The sequence below is a fragment of the Dunckerocampus dactyliophorus genome, chromosome 12 (assembly GCF_027744805.1).
Source record: "Dunckerocampus dactyliophorus isolate RoL2022-P2 chromosome 12, RoL_Ddac_1.1, whole genome shotgun sequence".
NCBI lineage: Eukaryota > Metazoa > Chordata > Actinopteri > Syngnathiformes > Syngnathidae > Dunckerocampus > Dunckerocampus dactyliophorus.
The window spans coordinates 17,369,657-17,393,172 of record NC_072830.1 but is presented as its reverse complement, the minus strand read 5'-3'; the positions used below and the strand labels follow the sequence as shown (position 1 = coordinate 17,393,172).

The 23,516-nt window shown below is 39.3% G+C and overlaps 1 protein-coding gene across 1 annotated transcript in view; it reads left to right on the top strand.

The window, feature by feature from the left end:
- Positions 1 to 21,106, top strand: part of ttc12 (tetratricopeptide repeat domain 12) — a 34,331-nt gene extending 13,225 nt beyond the window's left edge. The window contains exons 11-22 of the mRNA XM_054794319.1: positions 1,587 to 1,675; positions 3,234 to 3,402; positions 5,537 to 5,626; positions 9,511 to 9,574; positions 9,653 to 9,787; positions 11,522 to 11,614; positions 11,806 to 11,874; positions 15,595 to 15,696; positions 16,590 to 16,689; positions 16,856 to 17,084; positions 18,108 to 18,181; positions 20,494 to 21,106. Of these exons, the coding sequence (XP_054650294.1) occupies positions 1,587 to 1,675; positions 3,234 to 3,402; positions 5,537 to 5,626; positions 9,511 to 9,574; positions 9,653 to 9,787; positions 11,522 to 11,614; positions 11,806 to 11,874; positions 15,595 to 15,696; positions 16,590 to 16,689; positions 16,856 to 17,084; positions 18,108 to 18,177 (1,210 nt within the window). The 3' untranslated portion in view covers positions 18,178 to 18,181; positions 20,494 to 21,106. The remainder of the gene's footprint in view (positions 1 to 1,586; positions 1,676 to 3,233; positions 3,403 to 5,536; positions 5,627 to 9,510; positions 9,575 to 9,652; positions 9,788 to 11,521; positions 11,615 to 11,805; positions 11,875 to 15,594; positions 15,697 to 16,589; positions 16,690 to 16,855; positions 17,085 to 18,107; positions 18,182 to 20,493) is intronic.
- The last annotated feature ends 2,410 nt before the right edge of the window (positions 21,107 to 23,516 follow it).

Below are 23,516 nucleotides of genomic sequence, written 5' to 3'. Positions count from 1 at the left end.
AACGCAGAGGCTAGGCAGTCCGTGTAACAAAAATTTATTACGTAACGTGTCCACAAAAGTCGAAAAATACAATAATGACAAAATAAATACAAAGTACAACACAAATTCACCCGGAAAAAATAAAACTGGAACTAAGGACGCTGCTATACACGGAAAAAATAGCAGGAAGAAAACTACAAAAATACCAACTCAAGGAGTTGCTGACGCCGCACGGTGGTCTAGTGGTTAGCATGTTGGCCACAGTCACAGCCTGGAGATCGGGAAAACTTGGGTTCAATTCGATGTGTGGCGTTTGCATGTTCTCCCCGTGCGGGTACTCCGGTTTCCTCCCACATCCAAAAAGGTTAGGTTAATCGGAGACTCTAAATTGTCCATAAGTATGAATGTGAGTGTGAATGGTTGTTTGTCTATATGTGCCCTGCGATTGGCTGGCTACCAGTCAAAGGTGTACCCCGCCTGTCGCCCGAAATCAGCTGGGATAGGCTCCAGCATGCCCCCGCGACCCTAATGAGGAGAAGCTGAATAGAAAATGGATGGATGGAAGAAGCTGCTGACAAAAACTAGCAGATAAGGTAAAACACAAAACACTGCATAAATAACTGCTGCTGGAAGAAGCCAAGCAACGAAGTAAGTACGGTACTCACAGACTTAAGGCAAAAAATGACCAGAAAGCAGAAAACACTGAGTAACATGAGCTGCTGGGAGGAGCAGGTCACAGACGGCCAACAGGTAACAAGCTGGCACTGAATGCAGGTCAGGCAGCAGCTTAAGAAGGCAGGTAATTGTCCACAGGTGTGTTAATTAGCTCCTCCCGGTAGGCTTGGTGGTGTGCTGCAACACATGGCAGACAGAGGGCAGCAGAGCAGCAGAACATGACAGTGATTAATTTATTATGCTCACAAGACAGTTGTTTTCTATACTGTATATTAATTAGTGCTTTATCTTAATTGTGGGTCTATGCATTCAGCTTGTTAGCTTCCTTGCGAGCAAACAATGGCAATTGAGCGACTGGGAGGGTTCTGGAACTGAACCTAATCTAATAATTACAACAGTCACTTTTATATTAAAAGTTGATCCAAAATCGAAGGTTTGGAGGGGGAGGAACGAGCTGGGGCAGTGTACCGGGGCACCCCAAAACAGCAGCAGTGTCCAAAATTGACATTTTTCCAGGCATTTCAATTACTCACGTATATTTGCTATTCGCGGGTGGCCTGAGTACCAGAAAAAGCGGGGATCTACTATAATACAGTAGAAATAATACTGAGTGAGGTCTGGAGGTTTGTGATCGGGACCCTTAAAATATGGACATTTTCACCAGGATACACATGCTTGCAAAAATGGGTGTTTTTAGGCATATTGAAGACCCCAAAAGTGTCAGCATAAGAACAACTGAAGCAGTTTCAAGAGGGCCCCAACCAATTACAAGCTGTACAGTTGTAAAGGCAGAACGTGGACTACAGCATTTGTGTTGGATCTCATTAGAAACAATGCGGAGACACTTAGTCACTGCTTTGTGTCATACTTTGGAGGTTTTAATCATTTGGTTTGAATCAGAAAACAACAGTATTTTTATTTTCCATCCACAGTTGCCTGTTGCAGGAAACAAAGGACCTGTGCAGCCAGGACTTGTGTGTATCTGTTCTTAAAGTATGGGGAATCATTTGCAGCGGAAATGGTATGTCGATAATGTAATTAATGTACAATTACAGTACATACTGTACACGCTGTGTTTTGTATTTTGCCCTTGCAGGACTTTGCTGCTGTCCTTAAAGGAAAACAAAGTTACATTTAAATGCTAATGGTTGCTAATGCAATTCAAGTTTTTCTACCATTTTCACTTGCATTTATAGCAAGTACTAGTAGCAAGTATAGCAAGTATACAGTAGCACTTACAGGAGGGGTGTCCAAAGTGCGGCCCGGGGGCCATTTGTAGCCAAGCGCTGTTTTTTTATTGGCCTGCAGTACATTCTAAAAACATAATAGAATGAGAAAACTATATTAACATTTTTTTTTAAATACAGCTCAAATGGAAAAATCAGCAGTAATATGACCAGAATATAGTAAAAATGTTGTAAAGTTGTAATCTAACAAGAAAAACTTGAGAAAAATAACATCATTTTGGTAGCATAGTTGTAAGTTGTAATAGTTAAAGACGTTATATTTTTTTGAAGTCGTAATACTATGAAAAACAAAGAGTTGTCATGTTTGGAAAATTAGGTTGCGGAAAAAATTATGTTTTGAGAATAAAGTCCAAATATTATGACAGCAAAGTTATAATGTTACAGGACGAAAATTTACAAATTTAAATAGTTTAAAAAAAAAACGACAGAATTGACAAAAACAGCTGTAATTATACGGGAATAAAGTCAAACTGTGAAGAGAAAAATAAGTCTTATTCTAACAAGAAAAAAAGATTGCAATTTCACGAGAAAAAAAAATAATTCTGAAGTCATAATATTATGAGAAACAAAATAAAGTTGTAATTTTTGAAAAAAATAGGTTGGGGGTAAACTTAAAATATTATGGGACTAAAGTCAAAATACGGGAATAAAGTCATGTTACGAAAAAAATAAATATTTTAAATATTTGGAAAATTAAAAAAAAAGAAACAGCAAAAAATGAGGAAAAAAATGAGCAAAGAACTAAGTTCATACTAATAATAGGCTTTTTCACCAATGTCACAAAGCTCAGATGCAGTTTTTTCTTGAAATATAATACAGGGTGTCCCAAAAAAACCGTATACATACATTAAATAATTGTAAACTAGGTGTGTATTGTAATTTGTCACATTTTCAAAATGTAATAGAATTTACAAGCATCATTTTATTGTTTTGTCACCGCCTGTTCTCAAACTGAAGTCCGCTGTGGTCCAGACACTGCTGAACGCGAAGCAATGAAATCGCACACATCACAAAACCTTACCCTCGGTGTTTGTGTGCTTTCACGATTTTTTCTTCAAAGTTTAGTCTGGCTGCCATCATTCCATTCACCGGGTTTAATCTGCAAAGAAAAATAACTAACAATTGAGTTATCAGCTGCTCAAGGGTGTATAAATTTTTTTGGGACACCCTGGATAATTTTTGCTTTGCAAAACATCAAAGTGGCCCTTGCATCCTTTCATTTTTCAGAATGTGGCCTTTGCTGGAAAAAGTTTGGACACCCCTGACTAATAGTATAGCGTGGCTCTGTGTTCTGTCATTCTTACTGGTTGCATCTCTTTCTGTGGTTTTTAGAGGAAAACCAGAAGATGTTGATGACACGTCCAGCGTTCAAAGAGTTTCTTGTTCCCTTGGTCTCATCCGATCACGCCGCAATACGGAAGGAATGCTTGGACTTGTGCCATTTGTACTCGCAGACGGACTATGGCAGACGTCTACTCATTGACAACTTGGATGTTCCCCTGTAAGACATTTTTTTGTTGTCGGATGCAAATGATGCTGTTCAGTCTTCACATTTCATCAACCATTTTTATCGTGGTGTATCACCACAATACTGTTGAAACTTGGATATAACTTAAAGTAGTCAATGTACAGTCTAATGTCACAATACAACCGCAGCTCCCCAGTACTAGCAGTACTCATGCAGTCCCAGATTCATGACACTACCACTATCATGCTTGACTGTAGGCAAGACAAAATTATCTTGGTACTCACTTGCGTTGCCAGCTATTTCAACAGCAATCGTAAATCTATACTGCTATCCAAGCGTATACGGTATATCCGACTTTCATTTCTATAGTATTGTTTCTTGAGAAGATAAAGGGTAATAAAATGGTTTTGGTTTTGTCAGATACTGCATGTCGAGTTTGAATATAGCTTTTTGATATTGTTGCATTTGTTTCCTGTCGTCACTAATGTAATGCAACACAGACAAATTGGATTTTGAGACAATTAAGAAACAATTGTTTGTGGAGCTTCATTTTTCCATTGTTAGATTTAATGACTTGGGTTTAGAATATTAACTGTGGGTGTTGGTTTTGATGATAGTCTTCATATTGTGATTGTTGAAGGCCCGTTTTATCATGCTCGTAGTAGCACTATTAATGTTTTCAAACTAAAAGAACAAAATCCATTGGTGTGAAAAAGTGTTTGCACCCTTCCTGATTTCTTATTGTTTTGCATGTTTGTCACGCTTAAATGTTTCGGATCATCAAACAAATTTAATATTAGTCAATGACAACACAACTGAACAGCTTTTAAATGAAACATTTTATTATTAAAGGAGAAAAAACATCCAAACCTACATGGCCCTCTGTGAAAAAGTGATTGCCCACCAGTTAAAATATAACTTAGATTAATTGAGATCTCTCAGTCCGGAAAACATTATAAAACCATTTTTAAAGCTTTGGGACTCCAGCGAACCACAGTGAGAGCCATTATCCATAAATGGCAAAAACATGGAACAGTGGCGAAACTTTCCAGGAGTGGCCGGCCACCCAAAATTACCCCAAGAGTGCAACAACTGATCCAAGAGGTCACAAAAAGTCCCACAACAACATCCCTTGCCCCCGAACTCTACCCCTAACCTAAGAAATGCAGACCACACTTCAGTTAAGGTCAGAGTTCCAAAATGAAAACCGCTGCTGAATAAAAAGAACATTAAGGCTGGTCTCAGTTTTGCCAGAAAACATCTTGATGATCCCCAAGATGTTTGGAAGGTGTTGTGTCCCATTACATCTGGTGTAAAAGTAACGCTGCATTTCAGAAAAAGAACATCATACCAACAGTAAAATATGGTGGTGGTAGTGTGATGGCCTGGGGCTGTTTTACTGCTTCAGGACCTGGAAGACTTGCTGTGATAAATGGAACCATGAACTCTGTCTGCTATCTACCAAAAAATCCTGAAGGAGAATGTCCAGCCATCTGTTCGTGACCTCAAGCTGAAACAAACTCGGGTTCTGCAGCAGGATAATGATCCAGAACACACCAGCAAGTCCACCTCTGAATGGCTGAAAAAAAAACCAAATTAAGACTTTGGAGTGGCCTTGTCAAAGTCCTGACCTGAATCCTATTGAGATGCTGTGGCCTGATGATCCATGCTGGAAAACCTTTCAATGTGGCTGAAATACAGCAATTCTGCAACGATGAGTGGGCCAAAATTCCTTTCACACAGGGCCATGTAGGTTTGGATTTTTTTTCTCCCCTAACAGTAAAAAGTTTCATTTAAAAATTGCATTTTCACACTTTTTCACACCACTGTAGGGTTTAGAAAAAAATATTTTACTGAAAAAAAAACAAAGATGTGATAGCATCACCTCCAGTTATTACTTTAATATCAGCCCAATACTCCTTTACACCTATAGCATGATATCTGGGGATTGCTATGGCACGCTGTGATGTATTAACCTGAGTTATAATCCTCACTTTATTTTTATCTTTGGTATTTCACATGCAGTTTCTGGGGGACTGCAATTTCAAGTTAATAAGGTGTCATTTGCCCAAATGCTTTATCATTGTTCCTTTTTCTGTCCTCCTTTGTTTTTACTTTTGTTCCCATCTGGCCTTTCTCTCCCTCCACTCTTAATCTGGATCTAAAGGTTAACGAGGAGCCTCATGGCTGGCATCTCCGAGCCAGAGCAGCAATGGGACAGACTTCTCATTTTGCAGAACTTGGTGACAGATAAGAAGTATGACTGCCCAACTACAAACACTACTCTGCTCACATCCTACATAATACTTATTTTTTTTCTGAACGAGGAAATGCACTGTCCTAAAAATTGGGACTCTGACCCAGAGGCCAGCCTATTATACCTCCGTGTTTCATAGCTGTATTAAAAGCACTTTAGAATCCAGCTCTGTCAAGGAAAGGATCTCAGAGAAATGGAAAAGGTAGCATCTATAATAAATCAATGCACTGCCCAAGTGTTAATCTCTCTTGAAAGTAAAAGGCCGGTTTCAAGCTGTTCCTCTTTCCGAGGCCTCGTGAAAACAGACGTGAAAGGACAACTGGGGCTCTTGAACACAGCGGGAAATAAGTCGACGTGTCAGGCACTGAAATGGGGTGATCAATTTCACCCTCTTCTGTTGCTCAGAGAGAGTTATATCAAATTCAGTCAATGTCACTCATCCTGTTTTTGCCTTTCATCACATTCTATTTAAGAGTAAGTGAAAATATTAAACAATATCGTAATATAAAAATTAGGGAAACACAATATATCACCGATACTGATAACTTTCTGCTTCTCGAAACCGATAGCCATCCATAACCGATAACTTATTTACTGCTATTTTTTAAATTTAGATTTAACTGTAATTTGTGCACACCTAGAAGTAAGAGACACAAAGGTGGATTAGACAAACTATACCTGCAGATTTTCCTAACCAAATATGACATCACTACATTAAACAAAATATAGCGGTAAAAAAAAATCAAGAACAGTTCTGTTTGTAGAAATGGACATTTATTTTTTTCAGACAAACAAAGGAGCCCATTTACGGCCCGTGGCTGTTTTTTTATTGGCCCTCTGCACATTCTAAAAATACAATTAAACAACAAAACTACAAAAATCAACAGCAAAAATGGAAAAAAAACAGTAGTAACTTTACAAGACAAGACAAAATATTAGGAGAATAATGTCATAATATGAGGAAAAAATTGCATTTGCAGTATTACAAAAAAGTATAAGAAGAAAGTTTAAATATATGTAAAGAAAAAAAAAAGAAAGGAGGAAAAAGTTAATATTAAAAGTCACCGAAAACACACAAATGATATGCAGGCTGTTTTTTTCTGTTCTTTCTTTAAAAATCGATATGGGTTGGTTTGAAAAATGTAAAAGTGCCCCCCTCATCCTTTCACTTTTCAGTATGTGGCCCCAGGTGGAAAAAGTTGGAACATCCCTGCTGTAAGTCAGTGGTGTACGGGCCGTCAAAAGCTGGTATCTTCAACAATGGTAAAGGGCTGGTCGTCCCCTGCCATCGTATTCACAATGAAATCACAGATCACTTCAGCCCTTGGGCAAACGCCTCTGGCAAACTTTTTGCTCTTTTCAAAAGCTGGCTTTGTAGCCACTTTTTTTAGCAGCGCAGGCGTCTTCGTAGGGTTTAAAATACCGTTGTAGCGATGCTGGGGTTTCAAGTGGCTGATAATGTGTTGAAGGTCGATGTTTTTTTCGTGGAATGATGGCAGAGCATTTGGTACGCAGAATGTCTAGTCTAGTAGTCTAGTAGTCCCACACGATCGATGCCATTATTGTTTACTAGTAAGTAGTGATGTGCAGATCAACACTAAAATATTGATACTTCCGATACGAGCTCTTCATGCTCTAAAATTGATTCTCAAATCAAAATATTGATACTTTCGAAACGTCAGTCATTTGAGGTAATGTTTGTCTGCAACGTTTGTCTGTTGAAAGGATGACTAATCATACTGTAAACGGAGCCTTGTGTGAATTGTGGATAAAGTTTTCAATCTTACAGTAGTTCTGGACAATTAATCATTTATTTTAATGGTTTCATTATTTTACTTATTTTTTTTATTGTTTAAAATACCATTTTCACATATTTTATATGATTCTGTCCCCCCTTTTTTCTGTTTTTGTATATTAGCTTGGCATTATTGTAAATCACCCACTATCACCCACTATTAAAATAAATAAGTTACTTAAATTATTAAATAATTAATTTATTTAATTAATAAATGTATTAAATGTCTTCCATTTTTTATGCTATGATATGAAATGCACTACTTTTTAAAATTCAGACACATTATATCGGATCGGTAGTGCCGATACCAGCCTGAATTTTACTCAGTATCGGATTGGATACAAAATTAGTGTTATTGCACATCAATACCAGTTAGCTCAGGGGAGGTGGGGAAGAGCTGCAGCATGTCACAGAAAAGGAGCGCTTGATTTGCTGACTTTTGCGTACTAACACACAGCACGGTACGGGTAATCTCGCCTCATTTGAGAGTTTTTTTTTTAGTTATCGGAGCTATTTTTAATGTTATCGGATTTATTGGTATGACGTCTTAATTCCGTATATAGTGCACCCCTAATTAAAAGATAACTATTGTATACATGTACACTTATGAGCCACAACATTAGTTTACACGTGTAAAATCTATTGACGAAAAGATGTGCCTTTCCAAAGATAGTGTTTTTTTAGAGAAAAATATTAAAAATAAATCAGTAAAATATTGTTAAAACCAATAGAGCATTATTGTCTTTGTATTTTTAACATAGTTCTTACATTAAATCTCATTAGATTAGGTGTTTCAAAGTGTGGAACAGAGAACCTCGTCTCAGAGAACATAATACTGCTGGGCCACCCATACTTCTTGAACAACTGAGTTTATGGTGCATATTTTGTGTTGTTTTCTGTACGCCACAGACAGTTAACTCTCTCGATGTTGCAGCTAAAAATCAATATGTTATGCTTAGCATGTGTGAAAAATATATTTCCCTTGATTTTTCTCAAGGAAGTCTTCTCCAGGCCTGCCTTAAATTTACATTACATTGTTAAGGTAAGCCTAATGAAGTATCTGGTGAGTGAATGTTCACCAATATTCACATTAAACTTCTTCATCCTTTGATTAATGGGAGGGTGTCATGTCTAATCATCAGAGGCAACCACTTATTCGAGAATTGGGGAAAAGGTTTCCTAATTGGTTTGACTTTTCTTATAATCGGGGGAGTAAAACCTTGTTGCGCTTACTGTATTTATGCTTCTGAAAAGGTTACATTAGTTGTCTCGTGAGCGCTCAATGTGGCAGCAGCAGTAGCAATAGACTCCTCATCAAAATTTTAAGACCAGTTGGGGGGGGGGGGGGGGGGGGGAATCATGATCCGGGCTGCTTTTTCCTTCAATGGAACAATGGAGCTTTAGGTTGTGCAGGGGCGTCAAACGGCAGGTGGATATGTGAAAATGATACAGCGGGCATCCCTCGTGACTGAAGGCCCTTGTCTGTGTGATAATGACTGGGTTTTTCAACAGAACAATGCTGCAGTTCATAATGCCTGCCTGACAAAAAAAGACTTCTTCCAGAGGAATAACTTCACTGTTTTGGAAAATGGACATCAGTTTCAGACAGTAAATGCCCTCTGTGAAGCCATCTTCACGACCTGAAGCAACATTCACGCTAGCTTCCTGGAAACACTGGCATCAAGCATGACCAAACCAGTTTTTGAAGTGATTAACAAGAATGGTACAGCTTCTCATTGCTGAGTCCTTTTTTTAACATTTTATTTCTACCTTAGGGATTTTGTTTTTTTTTTTAGCTATTTTCTTAAACGTTTGATCAGATGATGAACAACCTATTTCACTTTAATGCTTGTTTGCAATAAATTGCATACAATTTTTTTTCATCCCACTTGCATCTCTTCTTTTTGCATTTTGAAGCCCTACTTCAATCTCCTCCAAAGTTGCAAAATTGGTCTTGACATTTTGATCAGGAGTTTAAAGTTATGTGCATGCTCAGCCAAACTCAAACACATGTCCATGTTCAGGAACACACCGCATGTAGCAACAAGCAAAGCATCTTTTCTTACTTGTATGTTATCGTGTGTTGCAGATTCTGCCGCCAGCTAAGGAATGCGCTGAAGGACTCGGTCGTTGTGCAATTTACAGCAATAATAGTAAGACGATCACAAATGCCGATTTGGACACAGTTCTGCGATTGTGTACGTGTATTGTGTTCATTGTTGACTTTTCAGAGCAAAATCAGCGAGTCCAATCGACATGTTCTGCCCACACTGATATCAGCTATTGGCAATCTGATTGGAGACGACGTCATCCGTCACGCTCTTGCTCATGATGCAGAGTGTTGGACGGCCTTCCTGCATGCCATTGTTAGTATCATTTCAGTACTACATACGACTAACTGCTACACACTTTTGTTATTTTGAAGTGTACCTATGAAGAAAGTACGGTATTGAACAATGACAACTTTATTTAACAGCCAGCAAGTATTAGTAACTGTTTGACCGAAACCGTAAGAAGGTCAGGTCAATTGGTAGCGCTTCTGTCCTATTGCAGCTCAACATCCAGCTATATACTGTAGCCCTCATGAGGTCAGCTCAGTTACATAAACCTTTTGTGGGTGCCTTCCCGTCCATGTAAAGGCATGTGATCGTAAGTCGAAGGAACTTATTGATGCCATGGCACCAGTCCACCATCAAAACATAGACCCTATATGAGCGGTATTAGGCTGTCCACTAATACATCTCTCCAGGAGAGCCTCTCGGCTTCTTTTGGAGTTCATGTGCCATGCGTTAACCTATATATACAGTATATGTGTGTGTGTGGTGTTTTATGGCCCCTAATTTAGTGTTGTCTCAAAATGATGGACCAGTTTTCAGAACTGGTTGATGGCTGCAATACATGAGGTCGAGACCCAATCCTGGGGAACATTTGGTTTTGTAAGCAATCAGATACTACATCGTCTTTTATTTTAGATTCCATTGAGTTATATCATCATGAATGAGCTCGGTAGTGGCCCAGCATTTCAATCGGCTATGTACCAAGGAAAATGGAAACATGCTTTTTTAATAGACCACGGGCTAGGTTATAGCCGTCTTAGATCGTTTTTCCTGCATCTAAAAGGTCTACATGGAAGACATTGGTATCCTAATAAACGGGACGCTTTGATCATTCCTGTAGATGTGAAAATGTACATATCTATCATACTGGGGCAATGTAAATTACATTTTAAAAGGTTAAATTCCAATTCATTTCCCTTTGTTAATGTTCCCAAATTCCCATAGACACCAAAGAACAAACATAAATGTTTTGTGACTTATCACAATTTATGTTATATCTTTACATGTGAAAAAAGATGATAGCTGTGTACAATACTCGCTGACTTGCTTGCATTTGTCCTTGTCACGTCACACGGTTGTGGCCACATGTTGCCATGCAGTTTGTAGGTCTCCAGCAAAACTGCCCGAAAGGCCAATGAAAAAAAAATGTCATGTTTTAGCTCCACCCATTAGGTTGTGTGAATGACAAACCAGGGGCTGATGTAGTCATGCCCCATAGAAGTCAGATCCACTAAAGAAATTTCTACAAAAACATCAATGTAGTGTTTATATGATAACGTCGACACTACTTTCTAATTAATATAAAGTATATATTGGAGCTTGGATTCACAGTAAATTGCACATAATTTTGATCTTATATATCCATTCTCTGCTCTGTATCAAATATAAAGTATAATTTGAGAGCTAAGATTTTCAGTATTATTATTATTTTTTCCCTTTTAAAAGAAAATTCTTCCGTTCAAAGTTTGGTATTGATCAACATTTGTCACGTTCTACCCAAAGAATTATTTTTTTGTTAAATCTTGGTTTATTTGCAAATAGAACTTTAATTCTTCTTCAATCAACAACAGAAAATATGAACATTGATCGGACAGAAAATCTTCATTTAAGTTCCATTTAGCACATTTCCGGTTTATTCCTGGTAATTCCCTGGAAAGTTTCTGATCCTAAGTGTTATATTTTATTTTGATATCCTGTGCTCTTCTTTTTGCTGGCTGTGTACAGTATGAATGAACGTCTGTGTGGACTGTCCTTGACTTGCAGAAGCAATGCATGGCTTGCAGCTATAAGGAGATTCTTTATCCTCTGCTTGGGTTGATCATCAACCTTTCAGCTGTGACCTCACCTGTCATTCAGGTAAATCAGATGATTGCACTGTTGATTTGTGCCCCCCCCCCCCCACACACACACACACACACACACACTTTGAGAGCCACTCGGTATACTGAATAGTGGAAGCCTATTTCTGTGCATTATGGTGTGTTAGTCCACATATTAAAAAGTAAGATTCTCATAAGATGCAGTCTTTTTTTGTCACGTCTTAATAGGAACATGCAGTCTGGCTGTGTGGATATTGCCTGGACCTGCTGAAGGATGACGACGGAGGCGTTGTAACTGTAAGCGATTCTTTTCATAGCACTAAACACTAAAATACACATGAGAGTTGAATTGGACCGAACTCCCAACAAGTTTTTTTTAAAGAGTTTTACCAAAGTTGCTTGCCATCATTGAGAAACTGCATTCGTCTATATTCAGGGGATCCTCGTTACTATATATGTCAATGCATGTGACAAACTCGTTGTTCCAGGTGTTGTTGTCTGTGCTAATGGCTGTTAGAGCAGTGCCACTCTGCCTAAGCACGGCCGAGTCCCACACTGCCACCCGTCTGGCTCGTCACTCACTTTTAGTGCCTCATGTCAGCATCCTTTTTTGTCAACCTTCCACACTGCTCTTGTGCTATCTCCAATTGCTGTTTTGCATTTGGTGGGTTTAGTCAAACATTGGGGTTCTCAAACATTCTTTGTCACAGACATGATACTAGAGATGCCAGATATTGGCTTTCTTATTGATATCCAATCTACTGATATGGTCCAGCACTTCATTTTTGATACCAATGAGGTCAAAATGCAGGGGTCAAATGCTTGTTAAATTTTGGAATGTGACCAATATTTTCAGGAAAAATGTGCCCTCTGAAGTCACAAGGACTTCGGAATTTGAGCCGCCATTGTGAATGATGTCCCCAACTAGGCAAGCGTCAGAGGATGATCTGTGCATGTTTTGATTTTTCTTTAGCTTTTTGGCAACACTAGTTCAAAAAAGTAAATTTCCCCGCTGTGGGATAAATAAAGTACATACATACATACAACTCACGGAAGCCTCTCAGGGATTACGCCACCTGAGTGCCTTAATGCCGGTCAATTTAATGGCCCAATGAAAACCAAAAACAGGATGGCCAGGATAAGATGTGGAAACTGGATATTTGTTTATTTTTATTGTGAATGCTTAGAGGAACTCCGACGTAGCGCATCAAAGACGAGGTACTCTGTTATTTCTACACCATGATTGGTTTGGTTTGGTTTGGTTTAATTTTATTTGAACATGCATGAAGGTTACAATGGAATACATCTCATGAGTCATTTCACAGTTCCACATGTCCAAAAGGAGTAGGAAGATGCAAAGCTTATTTAATCCTACCCCTCCATCCATTCCACATCTTGTGCAGCACATTTTATTCACTTCCTGTATTCCATGTAATATTTTTCCATATAATAATCAGTGTAATAATAAATCAATAATAAAAAATAAAAACAATGAAGACAGCGCAATAAGTATAAACTATAAGTATGAACTGCTTGTATTGTTTTTTGAATTTGCTCATCTCGGTACATTGTTTGAGTTCCTTACTCAATCCGTTCCATAATTTAATTCCACATACTGAACTGCTGCGGGTTTTCAACGTTGTTCTCGAATATAAATGTTTTAAGTTTAATTTTCCTCTAAGATCATATTTCTCCTTTCTAAGAGAGAAATACTGTGTGATGTTTTTGGGTAACAAGTTATTGTTAACTTTATGGATTATTTTAGCAGTTTGAAAATTTACTAAATCAGCAAATTTTAATATCTGTGATTTTAAAAATAAAGGGTTTGTATGTTCTCTATACGCGGCATTATGAATTATCAACACCCATCTTTTTTGCAGTACATTGAGTGAGTGAAGATTGCTGTTTTGCATATGACAATAAAACTCTTTAATCTTGAATCTTTTATAATTATTCCCCCATATCTCCACACAATAAATTAGATATGGTAATACCAAAGAACAGTAAAGAGTGTAGAGTAATTTTTGATCAAAAACAAATTTTGCTTTATTCAATATTGAAGTATTTCTCGCCACCTTTTGTTGTATATTTTTGTTATGAGATTTCCAACTCATTTTTTCGTCTATTATGATTTCCAGAAATTTATTGTCTTTCACTCTTTCAATATCCACTCCGTCCATTTGTATTTGATCGTACGTATCCTTTCTGCTATTTCCAAATAGCATCATTTTAGTTTTACTTAAGTTCAAGCATAATCTGTTTTTATCAAACCATGACTTTAATATGACCATTTCGTCCTTGACCTTTTTAATTAGTTCTTGTGTCCCCAGAACAAAAGGCATTGGTATCATCCGCAAATAATACCAACTTTAAGTCCTTTGTCACTTCACAAATGTCGTTGATATACAAATTGAACAGTTTTGGTCCCAATGTTGACCCCTGAGGTACACCACACGTGATATTTAAACTCTCAGGTATGTATTCTCCTATCTTTACAAATTGCTTCCTGTTTGCTAGGTAGCTTATAACCCAATTCAAAACTAATCCTCTGATTCCGTACCTTTCTAATTTTGTTGTTTAAACATTGTGAATAATTGTATCAAAGGCTTTTGTAAGATCAGTGAATACTGCAACTGCACACTTTCTGTGGTCTATAGCATTTCGATCAGTGCCGTAGAAGTGGAAATGTCAGCTCTGTATCCGTATTGACTACCTGCTAGTAATTCATGGTTATTAATGAATTTGTTCAACCTGTTATTAAATAGCTTCTCGATAATTTTAGAAAATTGGGGTAATTCCTATCTATGGTTTCATTCCATTCGTCCAATTGTCCAGAGTTTTGGAATTTCTTCTTCCAGTTTTGGTCCAAAATTTACTAAATCATTGTTGAACATTTCAACGACCTCATTCATGTCATCCTTATTAGTTTTTCCAACCATAAAATAGTGAGAGTAGTCAGCTTTCTTAGTACTGTTCCTTATAATACTATTTAAGATGCCCCAAGTTGCTCTAATGTTATTTTTATTCTTATCTAGTAAATGACTATAATATTCCCTCTTGCACACTCTAAAGATTGTTGTCAACTTATTTTCTGCTTCTTTAGTTTGTTGTATGATACATTTCCTGTATAATGTATTCTTCTTCTTACAGGCGTTTTTTAGTCCTTTTCTCATCCATGGCTGGTTTGTTTTTCTTTTGCTTCTTGGACTTTTCTTGCCAGGGACAATTCTTATCGTAGAGCTCCATATAAGTGCATAGAAAGTTATCATATGCGTCATCCACATCCACATGATCGTGTGAACATTAATCATGTTGATCGTGCACCCTCCTTTGCATATCATTGTGTTGCAAATGTTGCCCTGAGCTGATTGCTCTTTTTTATGAAGTTAAGCAAAACTTTTGAGCCGCTTCTTCGTTGTTGGTGCTCGCCGGCTTCTTGTTTGTTGGTGTTCGTGGCTATTTCTTCCAGTCAGCCAAGTGAACATAGGAATGGAAATAAAAAAAAACATTTGAACAACCCCGGGAGAATCTGAATGTTAGTCCCGGTTCCCATCGATGCTCGAGACTCGATGCCTATCTCTACTTACAAATGCTCTTCTCTGCACAAACACGCTGCAAACTTGTCGAATCTGTTCTAGCCAACTCCATATTTTATTCCATATTCACAACCTGCTCCAGGTCCAAGGGGCTTTTCAAAGGACCATTATTATTGCATGACCAGTACAAAAAGCATTTTACATAAGCTCTCACCACCATCACAATGCCGTTTTTGCTTCACCATTACAGCCTATTGATTTTCTGTCCAAAAGCAGCTGGTGTCTTTTTCCCCATTTTTAACCTTTTCCCATACTACTCCTGACAGAGGCCATTTTCTTTGAATGCTGTCTCTTTTTTTCCCCACCAACACAGGAATTATTTCTTGATACAACCAACTGTCTGAAACACTCGTTTCCTTTTGCTTATTCTCTGAACAGACCATTGTCTCACAAATCCCAACGTTTCTCTTTGTCCTCCCAGAGAGCTATGGGTGTGTTGAGCACCGTCCTCCCTCAGTCCTCCGAGGCTGTTAATCATGTTATTCAGCGACATGTGGTGAAGATGGTGCGGCGGCGGCTAAAGGTACTCCACTGTACACACAACCAGGCTTATTGCATGCTGAATATTGTAGGTACTTGAATTAGGGACGCACCGATCCACGTTTTCACATCCCGATATCTGAATTCGAATATCTGCCGACACTATTCTGATACCAGAGTTTTGTTTGCTTTAATATTATTATTAGCATTACGGTTTAGTTTATGGAGTTTCATGCAATTTTAGACTGTAATAAACTGAGCTTCATAAAGTTTGCAGCGCATCATTGCAACTGAGGTTGGACGCAGTAAGACAGTCATTTGAAAGATCCTGAGGGTTATGGAACAAAAAAGTCAAGTGGTAGACCAAAAAACTGTCACTCGCCCCGAGCTGTCAGATCCGATTGGCTGTTCGTCAAGACACGGGAAAAACGTCGGCCCAAATGAAGGTTGTTACTGGTGACGAGTTCAGTCCAATAACATCAGAGGGCATCTGCGAGAGAAGGCTTTTAAGAACAAAACACTTCTTCAAAGGGCTCGTCTCCTTCAACGCCACAAAATTGCCCATTTTGGAGAAGAGTAACAAACATGGGACATTGAAAGGTGGAGGAAAGTTTTATTCTCTGATGAGAAAAAATGGAACCTTGACGGTCCTGATGGTTTCCAACGTTACTGGCATGACAAGGAGATCCCACCTGAGATGTTTTCCATATGCCACAGCAGTCTGGGCTGCTTTTTCCTTCACTGGAACAATTTGTTGATATCTACAGCGGTTGTTTAGTGATATGCGGTGACATTTATGCAGGTTGATGGATTTTTTTACATGGATTACCTTGCTCATATCATGGCTTTGTTGTGTATTTACTCTCCAGATCCAGAGTGTTCGTCTCTCAATATTTGTCGAACATAATCTTGTTTTTTTTATTCACTCTTTGTCAGCGAACAGACCTGACTGCTACTAAGTACGCCATAAAGATTCTGACGGTGTGCACGGCTGCCAGCTACTTGGCCCGGGAGGAGCTGGTGAAGTCTGACAGAAGTAAGACATGATTGGCAGGCTCCCATTGCTTTTCACATGAATGCTTTCAGCTTGACCTAATATGCAAAATACATGTTTTTCTTCATGTTCATTGCAAGTTTGACTCATCATATATATTTCAACACTCATTTTCTTCTGTTTGCCTTTTGTTTATCGTCCGCCACAGCACTATTTGTTCTCCGTCAATTGCTGAGCTCTAGCTGTGATGAGATGGTGTCAGGAAATGCAGCCCTTTGCCTGGCCCATTGCCTCGAGTTAAAAGATATTGCCAGCAACCTGCTGGGCACTGATATCGTACTTCAGCTGCTTCGCCACGCTGCAGGAGATGCTAAGAGGACAGCTGTGCAGCAAAATGCAGCCATTGCTCTGGGGAAGCTGTGTCAATCGGAGCCCAGGTGCCCACTCACCGCTTCTATAGAACACATGTTGATGACTGAATGGTAGAAAATGACCTTAAACAAGCATTGGCACAGTAGATGGAAGTATGAACATGATGTTTATAGAAAACCGGTCGCACATTGCAGTTCTCTAACATTTCATGTTTACAGTGGCACAGTTTTTTTCTGGATCATGGCGGTGTTAGCAGATACAAATGCATGGAATTGATTCTATTATTATTAATATTGTGTATAGAAATATTATACATAATATAATTCTATACATATTCATGTTTGTAGAATATTATAGAATTTAAAGATATTTAAAAATGTCTAAATCTAAATTATTATAATTATATAATTTATGTAATTATATAACTATTAATAGTTATTAATTGGTATGTGAGTATAGTGTAAGTGAGCAGATACACCCTGTCATTGCAAACCATATGTCAGCAGAAATGCGTTAATTAATGACGTGTAGGCTACAGATGGGCATTTAACTAAATTTCCAGAATAAACAACGAGGTTAGATTAGTAATTAATGACTCGTTCTCAACTCCTGTTTCCATGCCAGTGTCATGAGCATCACAGCGCTTCCCAGAGGAGTTGTGTCACAGCACAGTTCTGTGCGGATTTGTGACTCAACCTCCCACAGCTAACCTAGTTCAGACTGACTCAACAGTAGTGCACTCCGTTTTGCCTCCAATTCCACACACTTGACCAAATTATTAACTGGTTATTATGACCAACTCTGATACCAGTCAGAAGTTTGGACACTGTTTCCCACGGTATTGCATGAGAAAGTGTGCCTTCTTTTTTTTTTTTTTGCATAGTCAGTGCATTGTGTTAGTGTAATCTGCCACTTGGGAAATAAGAAAGAAAGTACAAGGCGGCTGTTAGATGCCTAAGAGTATTTATAAAACATGGCAGCAGGATATATTTAGTAGATTAGCTTCCTCATCTCCAGTTCTTCTCCTCGCTAATTAGACCCAATGTTGCGTAAAATGATGACTTTTAATCTTTTTTCTACACTGTCAGACATGTGAGCAAACTCCGAGATCTACATGGCTTTGAGATCCTGCACTCCTGTATGAAGCTCATCAAATAATGATGTAAGAACATTTTTATGTTGTCAACCACATATTGCAACATTTCGCAGACATTCCCAATGCTCTTGACTGACCTTGTTTCACAAGCCCATGTGGATATAACTAATTACTGTAGAATGAAGATGCAGCGACGGTGCTGCCAGTTCACTCAGTCTTAACCATATTAACGTGATTTATAATTTCCAATACCTTACCCATCATAATGTAAATAATTGTGCTGAATTTGGTTACATAAATCCAGGACTACGTTTGTCCTGAATACTTCAACAATATGGCAATTGTTCCATTCTGAATGAGTAATACTGGCCAAGCTGCAGCAGCACACATGCATAATATTAGTGAAAGTGCAACATGGGAGAGGAAAACAATACACTGTAATAGATAGGCCAGATAGATTTGCCTAACACACACAAAGCTGATGGTTTCAAATGGCTATATATATATATATATATATACTGTATATATATATATATATATATATATATATATATATATATATATAATATTCTGCAGATGTTTGCTCTTTTGACAGCTAGGTCCAGTGAATTTTATGAATAATATATTCCTTTGCCTTTTTTTGTGCCTGTTTTTTAATTCTCAAGTGATGCCAATGGATAGAAAAATGATCTTAAATTAAATAAATGTGCAGATTTGCATATAACGGAAAAATCCTCTTCAAAAAAAGGGAATGTTTTTGGATATGTAGAACCGTTTTCGGAGCATGTTGGCCACACAGTCAGGGGATCGGGAAGATCTGGGTTTGAACGTCCGTTTGAGCATCTCCGTGTGGGTTTGCATGTTCTCCACGTGTAAGACATCGTATCTATTTTACTATTAGGGTTGGGCGATATGGACCTTAGCATGTATCACGATATTTTTGGGATGTATCACGATATGGCGATATAATGAAATTCAGCGGCGTCTTGTATAAAAACTTACAAACCTTAACTATATAATGAAATACTCTTGTCTCAAACTATTAATTTATTGGTAACAAACTGTGCAATACAACAGGTTTATTTAGTGTCTACAAAATTAAATCAGTGCAAAGTATTCAAAATTCAAGTATACAGTTTAGTAGCAACCGCAAATTGCAAAACAGTAATACAGCTAAATATTGTCCTTTTCGACTGAGTATAAAGGTATCATGTCTTTGGCCAAATAATATGACACTGCGACAGTCAGTTCATGCCATCGTTTACTTTTCTTGTCGTAAGGAAGGCCATGAACAAAAGCGTTTTGTATTTTTGACTGGGTAAGTGCTCGCTAGCTGACTCTGTCTCATGCTTCAAGACAACTTATGTGTTTGCGCTTAAGATGGTAGAACAAATTGGCTGTGTTCCCACGTTTGCCGTCACCGTTGCTTTGCAAACTTTGCATACTGCGGTCTCTTGCGTGCTCTATCGAAACCAAACCGCTTCCATATTACAGCGGTACCTCCCCATCTCCGTTTCTCCGCCGCTTTCAGCCTTGCCTTCAGCCATGCTCAAATACAGTGCGCCACGGAGCACAGTCGCAGGAAGTGCACATCATCAACTATCATTTTTACTGGTATGTGTCATTTTCTTATCGTTGGAAGAATTTTTACCAGTAAATTAAAAATTATCACCCAAACTTATTTACTATAGTGAACATTTATTCATTAGCTACATTTATTATTATTTTTAAAAGTTTATCTTGCTAGATTTTTCAACTAACCAACTAATGTGAGTTGAATGGTTGTTTGTCTATATGTGCGATTGACTTGCGAGCAGTCCAGAGTGTACCTTGCTTCTCACCCTAAATCAGCTGGATTAAACGGAATAGAAAATGAATGAATGAAAATGACTTAACTCAATGCTCCAATTAAAGCATCTACAGAGACCCCTATAGTTCCCGGGCGCGTGATCTACAAAAGCCAGTAACCACTGTAGCCTAAGTAAAAAAACATTGGCATCAACAACATTAAGAGAACATAAAAATAAGAGAATAATTAACTTTCGTTAAATAAAAAAAAAATTCACATACTTCTTCGTCCCATTCATTTTTTTATTCTTATGTACTGAAAAACATTTGTGGCCTTAACTTTTATTTATGAGGTACATGAAGTACATGCACACTATCTTTCTCCAGGAAAAGTTCTGATATTTGTTGTACAAGTCTGATCACCTTCTGGAGAGCTTGGATATACTGTGTAATACTCCATCTTGGCAGTCCAATTCATTAATTCATTCAGCAGAGCATAAAAATATCTTTAATGCATTTGACTTGCTGTTCTCCAGCTAGTGCCGCTGCTGTCTAAAACAAGAAAAAACAGAGTTTTTTCTTCTCTATAGAAGGATGGCAGTGACAAGCACGTTCCACCTCACGCACGGCCACGTCAATTCAGGAAGAGGTGGAGTACTGCAGCGCCTCTGCTTATGACATTTCTGTGTATTTAATATGCCGATGAACACATCATCACATTAGATCATCAACTCTTTGCCCCTGAGAACTACCAATATCAGAGCGATGACCCGGTGAGCGGGACAGTTTTGGTCCCAGGCTGGGATCTCACTGCCTAGCTCACTGCCCTCCCCCCACCTTCCAGGCACTACTCTACTCATGATTGGGCATGGGACACGGGCTCAGGCTTGAGCACCCTGTAGTTGGCCGCCTTTGATGAGGGTGACTCGTGTTGAAAGGCAGAAACACCCACTGGTTCAAAGGTACTCTACTAATGATGTGTCCCAAAATTTACATCCCACGGCTGAGAAGTTCCCACGCCACTCTCATCAAGTCAATCCACCGAGTCCTGTGTATTTACAAACTCAATTCCGGACATGTGAACAGGAAGTGACATCAGGGGTTCGGAGTTGAGTTTTAGCTGGATTGTGGCCACAACAGTAGCTTGTGTTAGTATTATAATCATGATGTTATTATCATTGTGCCTGTTGTGAGATAATTCAAACCTGCAATAAAAGCCCCTATTGTTCCGGCAATCATGTCTGTTGCTTTATGTTTCACCTAGTGACCAGTGTAGAATACTGCATATTGAGTGCTTCTTCTGAATGCCTTTTATTTGAATGCTAGTCATTTTTTTGCCATTTTTTATGCTTTAAAATGCTTCATTTGCTTAAATATGCATACTTGCATATTTGCATATGCATACTAATATGCCGTATTCAACCACGAAACAACATGAAATTTGAACTGCGATGTGGCGAGGGACGAATGTGTTTTGTTTGTTGTGAAAGTACATTCTTAGTACCAACTAAGAGGTGCAATATTAAATATCCCGTGTTGCACTCTTTATATATTTATTATTTTATACACAAGAGAATTCTGAACTTTGTACCAGCTCTTCTTTGAGCGGCAAAGAGAAATCTCAGGGGGGTTTATTATGTTGCAGTTCCAGTCGCATTCTTCCTCAAACACTTAAAGACATCTTTCAGGCTTTGTATGCCAAGTGTTTTTTCCCCACATATATTCACATATTATAACCACATGTTTCAACTAAAGTGCTTCTGTGTGTGTGTGGCAATTTGTGTCTATTCATCCAGAATAACTCATCTCAGAGGCTGGCTGACAATCTAGTCTTCCCAGCCACACCAAACTCATCCAAACATGCCTTTATTGACCTTGAACCTTCCTTTAACTGTTCCCACAAAAAGTTAGACGCATACACTTGTGCAAAATGGCCAGACTTAGGCTGAATCCCAATTCTACCCCTTACCCCTCATCTTAACCCTTACCCCTAGGTTTTGCACGTTCATGAGAATCAAGTGGTGTCCCAATTCTCCTTAAACCGAGGGGCAGTGGCGGTTCTAGCTATGGGCCACAATTGCCCAGGGCGGAATTCTCTCGGGGGCGAGAGAAAAAAAAATACATTACTAATGCTCAGTGCTCATCATATCCTCAGAGGCCATGTTCCGTGCCTCCATTGTCGAGGCAGCTGATCAGAGCTGTGGCCGTAAGGTGGTCGGTGCCTGTCGTGGCGGTAATCCTCCGAGGAGCAGTGTGGTTTTCGTCCTGGTCGTGGAACTGTGGACCAGCTCTACAGTCTCAGCAGGGTCCTTGAGGGTGCATGGGAGTTTGCCCAACCAGTCTACATGTGTTTTGTGGACTTGGAGAAGGCATTCGACTGTGTTCCTTGAGGAATTCTGTGGGAAGTACTCCGGGAGTATGGGGTATCAGACCAGCTAATTCAGGCTGTTTGTTACTTGTATGACCGGTGTCAGAGTTTGGTTTGCATTGCCGGAAATAAGTCTGACCCGTTTCCAGTGAGGGCTGGACCCCGCCAGGGCTGCCCTTTTGTCACCAATTCTGTTCGCTATTTTTATGGACAGAATTTCTAGGCGCAGCCAGGGTGTTGAGGGGTTCTGGTTTGGCGGCTGCAGGATTGAGTCTCTGCTTTTTGCAGATGATGTGGTCGTGCTGGCTTCATCGAGCCGTGAACTTCAACGTTCACTGGATCAGTTCGCAGTCAAGTGTGAAGTGGCCGGGATGAGAATCAGCATCACCAAGGCCGAGTCTATGGTTCTCGCCCGGAAAAGGGTGGAGTGCCATCTCCGGGTCTGGGATGACATCCCAAGTGGAAGAGTTTAGGTACCTCAGGGTCTTCAAAGGTTCACGAGTGAGGGAAGGATGGAACGTGAGATCAACAAGCGAATTGGTGCGGCGTCTGCAGTGATGCGGACTCTACTTCCGTCTGTTGTAGTGAATTTACTACCCTACCCTCACCTATGGTCATGAGCTTTGGGTAGTGACCGAAAGGACAAGATCGCGGGTACAAGCCGCCGAAATTTGTTTTCTCCGTAGGGTGGCTGGGCTCTCCCTTAGAGATAAGGTGAGAAGCACTGTCATCCGGGAGAGACTCGGAGTAGAACCGCTACTCCTCCGCATTGAGAGGAGCCAGATGAAGTGGCTTGGGCATCTGGTCAGGATGCCTCCCGGACGCCTCCCTGGGGAGGTGTTCAGGGTAAGTCTGACTGGTAGAAGGCCTCGGGGAAGACCCAGGACATGTTGGAGAGACTACGTCTCCCAACTGGCCTGGGAATGCCTCGGGATCCGCCGGGAGGAGCTGGACGAAGTGGCCGGGGAGAGGAAAATCTGGGCTTCCCTGCTTGGGCTGCTGCCCCCGCGACCCGATCTCGGATAAGCGATAGAAGATGGATGGATGGATGGGTATTAATTATATCGGAGACCTAATTATATTGGAGACCAAAAGTCTCAAACATGTTATTTCTCTACGAAAATGTGAATTTAAAAAGGAGGGAATTGTGAGTTGTTTTGTGAATTGTTGGTTTAGCCAGTGCGTGTGATACCAGAATAAAATAGGAATCCACTTTTCACCACAAAATAAACTATGCTCCAGAAA